Below are 14,013 nucleotides of genomic sequence, written 5' to 3'. Positions count from 1 at the left end.
GGGAGTGACTTTTCCAGAAGAGCAGAACCGGATAGTGCACACAAATAGTACGTCTGTGGAAAAGTTGGAGAGACAAAGGGAGATGGGATGGACACTGAGGCTGGAAGAAGTGTTGGGGAAACGGAGAGGGCGTCTCTGCCGGCACGTGTCCTCCCCGACCAATGCCTCCCCCAGATGACTCTGCCGCCTGTCAGCCCGGGCTCGCGCGGGGCTGCGATTGGACGCGCCACCGCCAGGCGCCCTCCAGAAACACACGCGTGCCAGGGAGAGGAGGGGGGCGTTCTTGCGAGTCTCCCCGGTCCCCTCCGCACTCCGTGCCGGGCCTCCCTCTCCGGCTGGCCTCGGCTCGCTCGCGCGGTAGGAGAGTTGGCGCAAACCTCGCAGCGGCCGCCGCCTCCGCGCGCGGACCCCCTCCCGCGCCTCTCCTCCCTCGCCGCGCACTCTGCGCCCGCCATGGGGCCAACTTGGGGCTCCTAAGAGTTGCCGGCTCTTGGTGGCGCGCTCTCCGGCCAAAGTCATCGCAGACGGGCTATGGCTTAGGGCGCAAGAGATTCGGCCGAGAGGCAACGGGAAGGGGAAAGGCCGGCTCACTGAGCAAAGAAGAGGAAACCAGAAGAAAAGCCAAACGATGAGTTTCCACAAGGAGGACGGAGTGAGCAGCCTGTGCCAGAAGGCGCTGCACATCGTCACCGAGCTGTGCTTCGCGGGCCAGGTGGAGTGGGAGAAGTGCTCGGGCATCTTTCCCCCGGACAGGGGCAGCCAGGGCGGAGGCAGCACAGGTAACGGAGGGGAGGCTCCGCTCGCGCCCCCTCGCCCCGCGGGGACCCCGGGTCCAGCGCTTCTCGCGCCGCGCCGCGCCGCGCCGCGCCCGGGGCATCTTTGGGGCGGCGCACCTTCCTACCTTCTCCTTCCTTCGCTCAGCTACTCGCGACTTGGACCGTGGGGCGTTGGGGTCGTGTTTCCTCCTGTCCACTTGCCCGGCTTCTCCCACTCGTGGTCCGCGTCCTGCCTGACGGCGCCGTCGCCCGCTCCCTGGTTCGCCGCGTCTCTCCTCGCTCTCCCACGCCTCCAGTCTCCCTCCTGGAAAGGACAGGCGAGCGCGGGCGGCGGCTCCGGGACCGCTGTCGGCGCGGCTGGGCGCGGGGGCGGCTCTCCTGCGGGACTCGGGCTGCCCTCGCTAGACCCGCGGGTCGCAGATCGCGGGCTTGACAAAATGGCCAGGCGGGAGAATCCCTGCTTGGACGCAAAGAACTCCCTTGCATATGAGCTGCCTTGTCCTCCGAGAGCTCATAGGGTCCCTGGGGGGTAACCGTGGCTGCAAACTGTCGGAACTGGACAGTTCCCAACGCCCCTTAATACATATGACTTTCCAGGGGCCATGACAACGTTGGTAAAACGGCAGGGATTATTGATCCCATATTTGAGACGAGACCTAAAACTCAGGGCACATATCTAGGAAGTGAAAGAGAGGGAAAGGGTTAAAAATCCCGTGCACATGCACGCATTCATTCACTCTCTCCGCCCTCCCCTCCCCCCTCAACTCACAGGCCTCTCCCTACCCTTCAAGAAACTTGGAAGGAACTGGGGTGGGTTGGAGGAGGACAGCGACCGTCTGGACATGGGGATGGAAAGAAGTATGGGGTGACAGGTTTTTTCCTAAAGGCTTGGGGTGGGGAGGAGTGAATCGGAGTCACCGTTTAGGTCACGACTGGGGAAGGGGCTTTAACCTCCCGCTCAGTGTTTGGCTTGTCCAGCCTGCTGCTCTGTTCACACGCGGGAGATGGACTCCGGAGTTGCCTGCTGCGTAGTTGCAGAAGCCTTTTGAGAGGGTCACTTGTTGCGCTGGGAAGCAAACCCTGGTTTCGGGATTTTCAGCATTCGGCTGGAAGGTGGCCATTTCTCGTCGAATCTTGTGTCTTTCCTTTTGCTTTCCCTGTCATTTTGGTCTCCTGGCGGGATTTTGAGGGTTGAGGGCAAGAGCAGCAAGAGCTGGACCGCCAAGCTCAAGGCGGAGCAGGAAAGTAGAGTCCAACGCACTGGGAAGGGGCAAAGGAGGATTCACCTAGTGAAACCCCCACCCCCACCACCACCCCGGAATCCAAGACAAGGGGAGTGGGCTGGGAATGGATTTGTTTTAGCGTTTACAGACCATTATGCACATGGAATAGCTGCAGGATTTTCAAATTCTCTGATCCATAGCAACAGGAGCCGCAAGGGGCTTCTGTCTGCACTTGGCGAAACTTGAAGAGATGCAGCTGCTTGGACCCTGGAGCGGAAAACTTTGACATTGTGTGAATGTGTAAGCACAACTGAGAGTCATTTCCATTTGTTCAGTAGGTGTTAAATTCTTAGGAGTGTAAGAAACTCAATTATCAGTGGAAGATACTGGGTGAACATCGTGTATATGGGTGGCCTGTGGATGGTTGCTAAGTGTGAGGTGAAAACCAAACCAAACCAGTGTGGCACTAGAGTACTCTGTAGTGATACTGGATAAGCTCTTCTGAAACGTCTTTAGTGACACACATGTCAAAGATAAGGCAGAGAAGGGGCTACAGTGGGGGAAAATAGAGTATTTAAGTTTAAAGACCTGTGTTTTGGTCATTGAACAGTTAATGCTGTGACTGAGACCACTGATTCTTTCCCCTTCTTCCCGTGTGATCACACAACTGAGTCTCAGATTGGCTGGTAGTGAGGAAAATGTGTAAAGATTGAAAACCAAATACTAGCCTCTAAATCATTCTTAAATTCACAACTATATCAGCTTTAGGTAAAACACAAAATATGAATTGCAGAAAGGGTTCTGAGCTTTTCCTAATCACTACAAGTAATTGTAGTCTTAATTTCTTTTGAACTTTCCTTTGGGAACAAAAAGTGGAAAAAAGTAGTCTAAAATAATTGCAAGAATATTTTTCCCTTTAAGGGAGAATACATGCTATACGAGTGGGGTATTCAATTTAATATATGAGCATATATATTGGATGGCTATCACTAAGAAAGATATTCTGCTAAATTGTGTATAAGATATAAAGATGAACAAGATTGCTTTATATCTTCCATTTGCAGATCTATGCAACAGTTACAAGTAAAATACTTTAATCTTCAAGTAGATTCTCAATAGACATTTATCAAGTGGTTTCAAATACTTTTTCCAAATATTTAATTATATTGATTAGCCACCCAGCTTCACATTGTTCTTTAAAGTAGGTTTTCTTTTAAGTTGTACACTGTGCCCTTTTTTACAGGTCCCTTAATAAAAGCACTTCCAGTGACCTTTCTACTTATTGTTTAACGAGAACTGAATTATTGGTAGAAGGACATTTGAAAGTTAATTAGCCCTGCCCAGATGGTGTCGGTTTTTCCTAACATTACAGTGACAATTACGAGCTTCAAAATTGTGTATATTTTTAATTCCTCTGTAGAGAGATGGAGAGAAATTCAGGTAATCCCAGTTAAAGTCATTTTACATTAAGGGAGTTACAAATCACATCTCTAAGCAAGATACTACTTTACTATTTCACTGTTTTAAATGCCAGTAAAACTTAAGTATCATCATTTTCTTTACCATAACAGTAGTAGCAGAAGCAACAACATTGTTATTGCCATTGAGGAGTTCCCCAATCAAACTGATTAATCTAATATTTTAGTAAAATTTGTGAAGTTCTCACACTGAAGCTGCTAACACCAGTTAATTTACTATTATGGAATAGTTTATTAGAATCACTGTATGTGTCAACATTACTGGTATGCTAAAAGGTTCATGATGGGAATTTTTTAGAAAATCATATTTTTGAAGTCTTTTTTGTTACTATTCTCCCCTTCCCCAAAATACCCATTAAACTCATCCTAATACACAACATGATTTAACACTAGAATGTTTAGGGAAAATATAAAGCAATATATTGGACTCAAATGTTATTTTTCAGGCATACTGTGACTGAATATACATAATAGTTTTTGAACTAGATTTAGGGTAATTTCTGGTCTTTAATTGCTGCTTAAATGCGTATCAGGCTCAAGGAACCTATGTTGTTTGTAAGATGGATCTCATAAATCATAGTTAATCAAACCCACTTAAGCTCATAGTCACTTAAGCTCACATTACAATTGAGTAGACCTAATTTTTAAAAAATTAAAACGGTTAAATCTAACTTAAAATATTTCATAAGCCTTTAATTCATCAGTGTTTTAATTTTGCATTTATGCACAATTTAAATTCAAGACTAAACATTTTTAAATAAAATTTTAGACTAATTCTTCTAAATTCACGTATGAGTTCATTTTCTTAAAGGTGAGGGCAATGAGTAGGTGTATGGCAAAGAATTTTATTGAAGTATTTAATAAGAAAAGAGATACGTAAGTGAAATTTTTTAAATTGTATCATGATTTTCCCCTGAGATCACGATATTTTGAGTCCATGATAAGAGCTTAAAATGGATAGAGAGACTTCATAGATTTTTTTCTACAGACACAAAGCAACTGACTACCCAATTAATTTAGTTATCATTTTTGTGTCACCATACCTCTGAGTTGTACATATCCTAATGATTGTATAAAGAATTACAACTTAGAAACATATATCAGTGGAATTTTTTCCTTGAGACTTGTAGGTCTGAAAAAGGATAAAGCAAGCCCAACGAATTCAGAATGGTAGGCCACTTGAAGAAGGATATATGAAAATATATTTTTCCTTCCGGCCAACTTCTACTATTTCTAGTCTCATTGACACATGATCATAAACTTGGTCTCATCTACTCCTAAGGGAAATGAAGGACTATCTTCAAAGCCAAGTAGATCTCAACAAATATCTATTTTCTTAGTTCTGGGATGCCATTTTATTAGCAGTATTGGCGGAAAAAAAATTTTTTTTTTTTTTTGCTTTATCCTTTTTTCTTGTGACAAACTAAAAAACTATTTCCTTTTTGTATGAACTGTTAGTCTCTGACATCTGATTCTTATGAGAGTGATTTTATGTACAAAGTTCAAACCACATCTTTAAAAATCTTACTCATCATTGTAATTTTGCTTTTTTGGAAAATAAAATCATTATTTGGGATGCATCTGCATTGATTTACAAACTTTTTTACAAAATTCTGGCAGAAGACACATATTACCATAAAGTTTTAATGTAATTTCCAATGCCAGTTAAAATCATCTATATTGAAGTTGTAGTTATGTTCTTTGTGATCTACCTTATATCCTATTAATCATGTGTACATTAAGTCAATAGAATGTAAGCTCTTTGAGGGCAGGGCTTGTTTATTGTTGTATCCTCAGTGCCTAGAAAAATCTATGACTCATGCTAGAGGTGTAATAAATATTTTAATTAATCAATGAATTTATTATAAAGATGCTTCAACTTTATTTGTAAACTAATGGATCTTACTTAATAATCTCCAAATCCTTTCAGAAACTAAGTAGTATATGCCTGTGTATTTATGTCTTCATTGCCTAACATAATATCCTATATAGGTAGGATAGGCCTACAAAATATTCAGTTTATAATAATTGCCAAGATTAAAGCATTTGAGACATTTAAAAGCTTGAATTCAATGAGCAACATACTTAAAAAAAAACAACTGATCACCATATAGATAGATACCCACTGACTTTCCTCAGAGTGCATTCAGGTAGAGTATAATTCCATGGCTAAATTTGTAAGTACTGACTGATCAAAGCACCAAATTTATAGAAGTGCTAGAAAAGTAAGAATATCTTTTCAACACATTCACATACAGCAAGCAGTAAAAAGGAAAGCATATTAGTTTGGTTAAGTAACAGGTGGCATGGGAAAAATAATCATATCATCATTCAAATTGTTGTTAATTATTTCAGTTGGAAGTAGGAAACATCATTTTGTAGACATGCAAACTAAGGCAAAGAAAACGTCCCCCCAGCTAGTTGGTGCTGGAGCTAGGATAAGAACCCAGAGCTTCTTAGATCCTAGCCTAGGTTCAACGAAGAAGAGGAGTAAGAAGAAGAATTCTCAGGGTATCCTTGGTGTTAAAGGGCATTAGAACAAATGTTTGTGAAGATAGGCTCTCAACTATTATTATACTATTGACTATAATTACTGTCCAGTAAAATTTCTTAGTGTGCAACTATGACCCATATTCTAAACCTTTTGTGAGATTTGCTATCATTCAACTCTAATGGCAACATTTTTTCGCTTAAATATATGCATGTGTATGACTTAAGGGTGCACAAGTATATGCAAATATTCCTGGCCAAATATATTATAATTGATTCTTATCAACTTTAAAAGATTTTAGTGTGTTTGAAATGCACAACTTTGAGCTCATAATGCCAAGTATAACTCTTTTTAATAAATAAATAAACCTATAATGAAAACAGATAGTTACCAAACAGTTAAATTGTTTTTGTTCATTTGTAATGAGAAAAATAATGCATTAAAATATCATTTGTTGTATTTTCCTACCATATTTTGGCTAAGTTAAGTAACTAACAGTGCATACTATTAAAATACAGTACTATGAGATAAAATGTGACAGTGGGTAATAGCCAAGAATCAGCTACTCAAAGACCCCAAAGCATAATGAATGTATAAAAGAAACTGGACCTGCTCATAAGGAGTGTTATTATTAAAGTTCAATCAATTATGTTTTCTTTTTTCTAGATTTCACAATGCCAGTTTCCTATGTTGGTGAAATACCCAATACTGACCAAGTCTAGAAGTGAACTTCCTGACTGAAGAGATGACTTCTTCTTATCTAATAGAGTAGTTTTCTTTTTCTTAATACATTCTAAGTAGCCAATGAAGCAAAAGGGCTAGTATTAACATGGATCAGGTAGACTATGGGGGGGAGGGCGTGTGGTAGAAGCCTTTATGGCTTTATTACCAGAAATTAATAAAAGACTTTAAGCTCTTATTCCGTTATAAAATTGTGTTGTGATGGCCTTGGAGTCAGAAGGGTAAAATCATCCTGAGGTATGGGAGAGGAAAGGAACTGATATTAATAATGTTTTTTTCTTCAGGTGTATCCTGAGTGTATGAAGATCTCCTGCCTAAATTATCATTCCATTGTTGAAAAGAGAACATTACAGTTCATTTTTAAAACCTTGTAAATATCAATTTGTCTATATCACAGAATTGTATTAATCAAATAGCAATGACTATTGTTTTCACTTGTCTTTATTGTTCCCAAAAAAGTTCTGTTTTAGTAGTCATAGGTTTATAGAAATAATAGACAAAACAATATTCAAAAGTGTGTAATTTCAATCTGTTACAGTATGAGTTGTTAATTTATCTGAGAAGTGGTTTTAACATTTTGCTTTTATTCAACAAATATTTATTGAGCACGTACTGTGTGAAAGCCACTGTGCCAGGCATTAAATGTACTAGCACCATTAACTAAATGTATATGAGTCTGTGTGGTTGCTCAAGTTAGTGTAAATGTATAATTAACTTACAGTCACAGATTATATTTACTCGATTATGAACATATGTAAAGATTTTTAAAATAAATTTGGATATATTAATACCATATTTTGTACCATATTTGATCTAATCTAAGATAACATTGATTACAAGATACACCACTATTTTATGTGGTACTAAGAAAAGAAAGAGAATGTTACCAATCAAATTATGACACAAAGCTTTCTTATCACATGGAATTTTATTCTGCATGTAAGAAAAGGCCACTTTTAAAAATCAATTAGACCTAATTTTTTTAAAAATCACATATCACTCTTGCACAAATATAGGAAAACATAAATGAAAAAATGTGTTAAGATGGTGGTCCCCTCCTTTTTGTCATCAGTGACTGGTTTCATGGACGACAATTTTTCAACAAACAGCAGTGGAGGGAATGGTTTTGGGATAACTCAAGCACATTATATTTATTGTGCACTTTATTTCTATTATTATTACATTGTAAATATAATGAAATAATTATACAACTCACCATAGTGCAAAGTCAGTGGGAGCTTTGAGTTTGTTTTCCTGAAACTAGAGAGTCCCATCTGGGGGGATGGGAGTCAGTGGCACCCAGAGTGCGTTGCTTATGCACAGTCTACTCTGTAATCTTATTTTGTTTTCTGTCACTGCAGAAAAACCTGCTTCACAAAAGAGGGATATTGACAATGGAAGCAGATTTTTCAGTGCTGATCTGACAGTAGGCAAAGCTCAGTCAGTAATGCGGGCCATGAGGAGCGACTGTAAATACAGATGAAACTTTGCTTGCTCGTCCTGCTGTACAACCCAGTTCCTAACAGGTCACTGACCAGTACCAGTCTGTGGCCAGGGAGTTGGGGACTCCTGGGTTAAAGTATTTTGAAATTAAAATTGTTTCTGATTCTGCTGAATGGCTTTTTGATTCAAAATGGAAGATGCCCTTGTTTATCCACCTATTATATTCTATGCTATCAAGAGTGTTAATGATGCATTTTTTCCTTAAAGGAATTTATAAAAGATAAGAGGTCATTGATACTGTACTCTAAAGCTAATTGTGCAATTATGTGGAATGTTGGCAGTGTCACCAAACACATCTGACTCACCACGTTCCCCACCCATTCCCAACAAAAATTTGGCTTTTAAGGGTAAAGGGTGCACTTCACTATTTTCTCCAGTATTTTCTTCTGTGCCACTTAGATTACTTCTATGAATGTTGATGCCAATGCTTTTACTTCGTGCACACATAGTGAAAACTATGACAAAATCGCTGCTATTATCAGTTTTGTAGCAAGCCATCAATACAAAGATAGCATTCTGATTTCAAAAATGCAAATGTTTTAAAATATGTATTTTATAATTTATAAAATGGTATGATATGAAGTTTTTTATCATTTATTGAAATTCAAGAGAAAGACAAAGGGCAATAAAATTAAAATGGAAATTATAATTTACAAAGTTGCAAGAATAAGTATGTTGATGAATTACGTTATGTATTACTTTATTGTATTTATAGATGAAGAAGAAACTGATAGTTGCGTCCCAGTACTGATTTCCCCCTTCACAACAATAGGCTCTCTTTTTCTATGTGAGGCCTGTGGCAGCATAAGAAACAAAGACAACATTTCTCAAACTCCTTGCAGTTTGTATAGGCATATGACTAAGTTCTGATCATTGGGATCTTAGCAGTGATGTGCACAGCTTCACTGTTGTAATCTTAAAATGGAAAGACATATTCTCACCTTCCCTCTTCATCTAGTCTTCTTCTATCCATCTGTTCACTGTGGACATGGTAGCTTGCTATCTTGGACTTTAAGAAGCAAAAACCTTTGAATAGCAAAGCAAAAATGTAAATGAAACTAGGATACCAGAGACCTTAGAGTTGATATTTCTGCCTGGCCCTCTTATGCTGGGACAGTATCTCTCTATATGAGAGAGAAACAAGCTATTTTGTTTAAGTTACTATTAATTTGGTTCCTTGGTATATAAATCAAAGCCATACCCTAATTATTATAATAGTAATATCATATGAATAGTATAAATAATTTAACTTCAATGATAATCCCAAACTTTCATTTTAGAGGCAATTGCCTGAGCTTTCTTTGAATTAGAGTGACTGATTTGAGTGTCAGTCTCCCTCCTTCTCTACAGAACGATGCATAAACAGAAATGTGGACTGTAGTCAGGCAACAGGGAACAACCAGAGAAACAAAATGTGAATATCCATGAACTAAATTATAATATCTGATTAATTATGAGAAATCACATTTCTGTACATTTTGAAAAATTAAAGACATACTTGAATTTTAAAACTAAAAAAGGAAATTGATACAGGTAGAGACAGATAAGAGTATCAACTAAACAATGGAATTTGGAACTGAGAACATGACAGTGGGTTAATGCTTTTCTGTATGATCGTAGCCAACAGCATAAGTAGTAGGTAATTGGACTTAACGATATTCACATGCCACAGTGGAAAAGATCATAGAAGTGTTATGGTGTGGTTATATAGACTTCAGCAAAGTTCTACTTTACTAAAAGTTTCTGAGGAATTGGCATCTTGGGGAGCCTGTGTTTTCTGATGAGAGTCATCTTTTCTAAGTTTTTCATAACTATGCTGCTTTGTTTTGACATATTAAGACATGATAATAAAGTAAAACCTTCATGGCTAAAATGAGGTATATGTATATACAGTCAGACTGACAAATAAGTAGATAGATAATGGAAGAACAATGTTTAGCATATGTATGTAATTAAACCAGAGTTTGAGCAGTTTAAACCTAATTATCTCAGAACCTGATGTAATAGCTGTAAATTTCATTAGCTCTTAATCTTACCAGATATAAGATGAATTTCATATAATGGATTCTTTTTAATTATCCAGAGACATTTAAAATTAAAACTCGAGAGAGCCTAGTCATCAAGTTTGCCCAATGCAATGGGTAACTTAAAAGTCCGTGAGGACAAGACAATCCATGCATGTTCATCACCCTGGCTTCCCAGTGGTTGGCCCCTTTCTTCCAATGGTCTTCTCTAATCCACCTCCCTTTTTTTTAATGATCATACACAAACACTAATCATTATGGTGAACAATGCGATCTTAGAATTATAATTCAAATATTCCAGTCCCCATCCAAAAGCTTCTACTCATTAATCTTTGTCATTTGGAAACTCCAATCCATCAACCATTCTAATTATCTCTGAATTTCCTGTCAATAAATATAACATCGTACTTATGCATTATTTCGTCATTGCAAATCACTTTCTCTTTTGGGATTTAGTCACATTCTCCTGGGGAAACAAATAAACAAAAACTTTATTCATGAATAAATTCATCTGTTTCTCTATCCCTACATCAAAGTAACTCAATATTTAGGACAAGATTTTAAAACCAGGCAGTCTAGTATCATTCTACTAGTAACCAGTTTCAAAATTACTCAATTCTGACCAGGCATGTTATGCTTCTGTATTTTCTCCTGTTCAATACAGTTTCTATTTCAAACTATTCTCACTCTCTTTAAATATCTCAGACTATTCCCGGATATCCAAAAATAATTGACAGTTGACAGTTGATCCTAATTCCTCCACTGAAGAGAATTCACTTGCCTACCTGCCTGAAGACCTGTAAACCTATTATCGGTATCCAGAACCATTTTTTTCTTACAAAGGAAAAAGTGATGTGATTTCTTCATCTTTGCTTCAGACCTTATTCATCGTCACCTTTGTGAGACTTCCCTATTAGCAATTCTGCTTAACTTTCTGGCTTTTCTACAGATTCCTTTTCATAAGTTTTAATCATGCTGAAGTATCACACATCCTAATTTTAAAAAAAACCTTTAACAACTCCTTGTGCTACTCTTTCTCTCTCTCTCTCTCTCTCTCTCTCCTTTCATATATACAGTTTCTTGAAGGAATTATCTACTCTCAAATAATCTGCTTCCTCACTCCCTTTCACTTCTTAAACTATGTTAATCTGGCTACTACAACATCTGCTTCATTGGTCTCATCAATTCTATAAAGAGCTACTTGCTAAAGTTAATGGTTTCTTGTCAGCTCTTGCTTTAACTGAACTTGTTAAAAAATTTTTACATTGTTGATCACTTCTTAAAATACTCTTCTTCTAGCTTCTGTGAAAACCCATTGACCTGATGTCTTCTTCATGCCCTTTTCCTACTTTATCCCAGAATTCTATGCAGGCTTACTGTTTCTTAAAACTCTTTAAATATTGGTGTGCTGAGGATTCTGTTGAGGAACTTTTATCTTCTCTTTCATGGATTCAGATCCCACTATTTACAGAAGTCCTTCCATTTTATTTGAGTTGTGTCCAGCATGACCAGCATCCTGCTCAAAATTTCTACTTGCATGACCACAAACTAAATAGGATCAACACTGAAGTCATGGTCTTCCTTACTTCATCATCCTATCTCCCAGTGAGTTACATTCTTGCCTTTTTTGAATCTTCACATTCTTTCACTAGAGCTTTGGTTTTCTCCTGAATCTTCTCTTTTTTCCCGTTTCAGCAACCCTGGATAAGAACCACTACACTCTCTCATATTTTGACTGTTGTAATCTATTAACTAGTATTTTCTCTCCCAGTCTTGCTTTCACTTCTGTCTTCTTCCTAGGTAAAATTTTATTTCTGAAATGGGTATTTCAAAAATGCATATTTCCATTTCAACACCTTAACTTATAATGTTTCTAGGACTACTTATTTTTCTATGAATTAAATCCATACTCATAAATCCTTCATGTTGTGGTTAGATGTTGAATCACAAACATAAAAATGACATTTAAAACCTTTGACAACTTTATAGATTCTCAATTATGTGATAGATTCTTTTTATTTGTTAAACAAACCTGTTTGTGAAAGAAAATTATATAGAAAGACCTAAGCATTAAGCACTTGATTCCATTTTAATACTATTAAAATTAGTCATAAGTGCTATAGCAAGCACTATAAAAATAAATATAAGATGATAAGCTTATTTTTATAACTTTAGTTTTATTTTTCAGGGTAATATTCTAGTTAATCTATCTTCTTTCACTTTTTGCTATCAAGAAGAATTCCCTTTCCCCTTGCCTTATATCTCTGGATGGAAGGAGTTACAACACTCGAATAACCATGGAATCTTGACCCACTCACTATCCCTAAGAAGTGGCATATTGAATTTTCCCTTCTTTGAAGCACAAGCTTGACATTTTCAGGAAATAAAGATTCTTTGCTTCTCTATATTATAAATTTTACAGAATCAAGTTTCCATGGGGAATACCTATGGCAGTCCAGCCAGAGCCTGTGACTGTATGGGCAAGTCTAATTAATTTAGGTGATATGTTACCCAGTTCACTTTCTGATGAACCTAAACTGTCCATCCCTAATATTTAATTACTACCTGCCTTACTAGTGGGCCTGCCTTTCAGTTGTTCTGATCACAATTGGGTAAGAAAATGATGTGTTACTTATTAGCCTTCTGAACCATTAAAATTTACTTAGAAATTTTATTTCTATTATAAACTGAAATGTTCTTTCAGATTTCTCCCTTTCTTACTAATCTGTAGAATTACCATTCAATCAATACCCCATCCATACCTGTGTCTTTTTTCCTGCTTGACACTCTTGTTTAAAGAAAAATAAATAGTTGATAGTGGTAGCAACTCATTATTGTATTTATTTGCAAATTCCGATACTAAATACTTTGCATATATTTTCTTATTTAAACCTCACAACCTTTTTGAGAAGTAAATACAACTACCCTTATTTTACTGATGTACTTTAAACCTCAACAAGTTACTTAAAGTCATACAGTAATGAAGCTAACATTTGAACCCAGGTCTAAATCCTTCCACAGTACAAGCTATGGCATTTTCTTTTTGATATTTGAAATACATTATTTCCCAAGATCTTGGAATAAAGGGTTATAGGCCAAGCAATGATTGCAGTACTAGGAATAGGAGTGAGTGTGTTTTAGAAGCCCTTAGGAATGGAAGAGGCAGAGAGGGCTTCATGGAAGGAGTACTGTCTTAGTTTGTTTTGTGCTGCTACAACAGAACACTGGAGACTGGGTAATTTTTAACATACAGATATTTATTGGCTTATGGTTCTGGAGGCTGGGAAGTCTAAAATAAAAGGACCACACCTTGTGAGGGCTTTCTTGCTGCATTATAACGTGGTGGAGGGCATGACATGGGGTGGGAAAGGCACCAAACTCATTATTTTATCAGGAACTCACTCCCCTGATAACTAGTTCACTACTGAGATAATAGCATAAATTTTTTAACAAGGGCAGAGCCCTCTTGACCTAATCACCTCTTAAGTGTCCCACTTCTCAACACTATTACACTGGGGATTAAGTTTCCAACTCATGTACTTTGAGAAACACATTCAAACCATAGTGGATCCAACTGGGCCTGATTGTTGAAAGAAGAATAAAAATTTGTCAGGCAGTCAAATAGGAAGAGAAAATGCATTGGGGCTATGTGAAACAGCCTGAACAAACTCATGTGAGGAACTCATAGCCGGGGTAAGAAATACAGGTGAAGGAATGGCAGAAGAATGAAACTGGATCAATAACCAAGAGTCTAATCATAAAAATACTGTAGAATGT

The 14,013-nt window shown here is 38.0% G+C and overlaps 1 protein-coding gene across 1 annotated transcript in view; it reads left to right on the top strand.

Annotated features, from left to right (window-relative positions):
• The first annotated feature begins 508 nt into the window (after nucleotides 1-508).
• Nucleotides 509-14,013, top strand: part of SYT10 (synaptotagmin 10) — a 60,581-nt gene continuing 47,076 nt past the window's right edge. Inside the window, exon 1 of the mRNA XM_008054736.1 lies at nucleotides 509-779. Within this exon, the coding sequence (XP_008052927.1) occupies nucleotides 629-779 (151 nt within the window). The 5' untranslated portion in view covers nucleotides 509-628. The remainder of the gene's footprint in view (nucleotides 780-14,013) is intronic.

The sequence above is a fragment of the Carlito syrichta genome, unplaced genomic scaffold (assembly GCF_000164805.1).
Source record: "Carlito syrichta isolate Samal-C Ts95f unplaced genomic scaffold, Tarsius_syrichta-2.0.1 Scaffold300780, whole genome shotgun sequence".
In the NCBI taxonomy this organism is placed as follows: domain Eukaryota; kingdom Metazoa; phylum Chordata; class Mammalia; order Primates; family Tarsiidae; genus Carlito; species Carlito syrichta.
The sequence above is the reverse complement of the archived record's forward strand: the minus strand, read 5'-3'. Positions and strand labels throughout refer to the sequence as shown.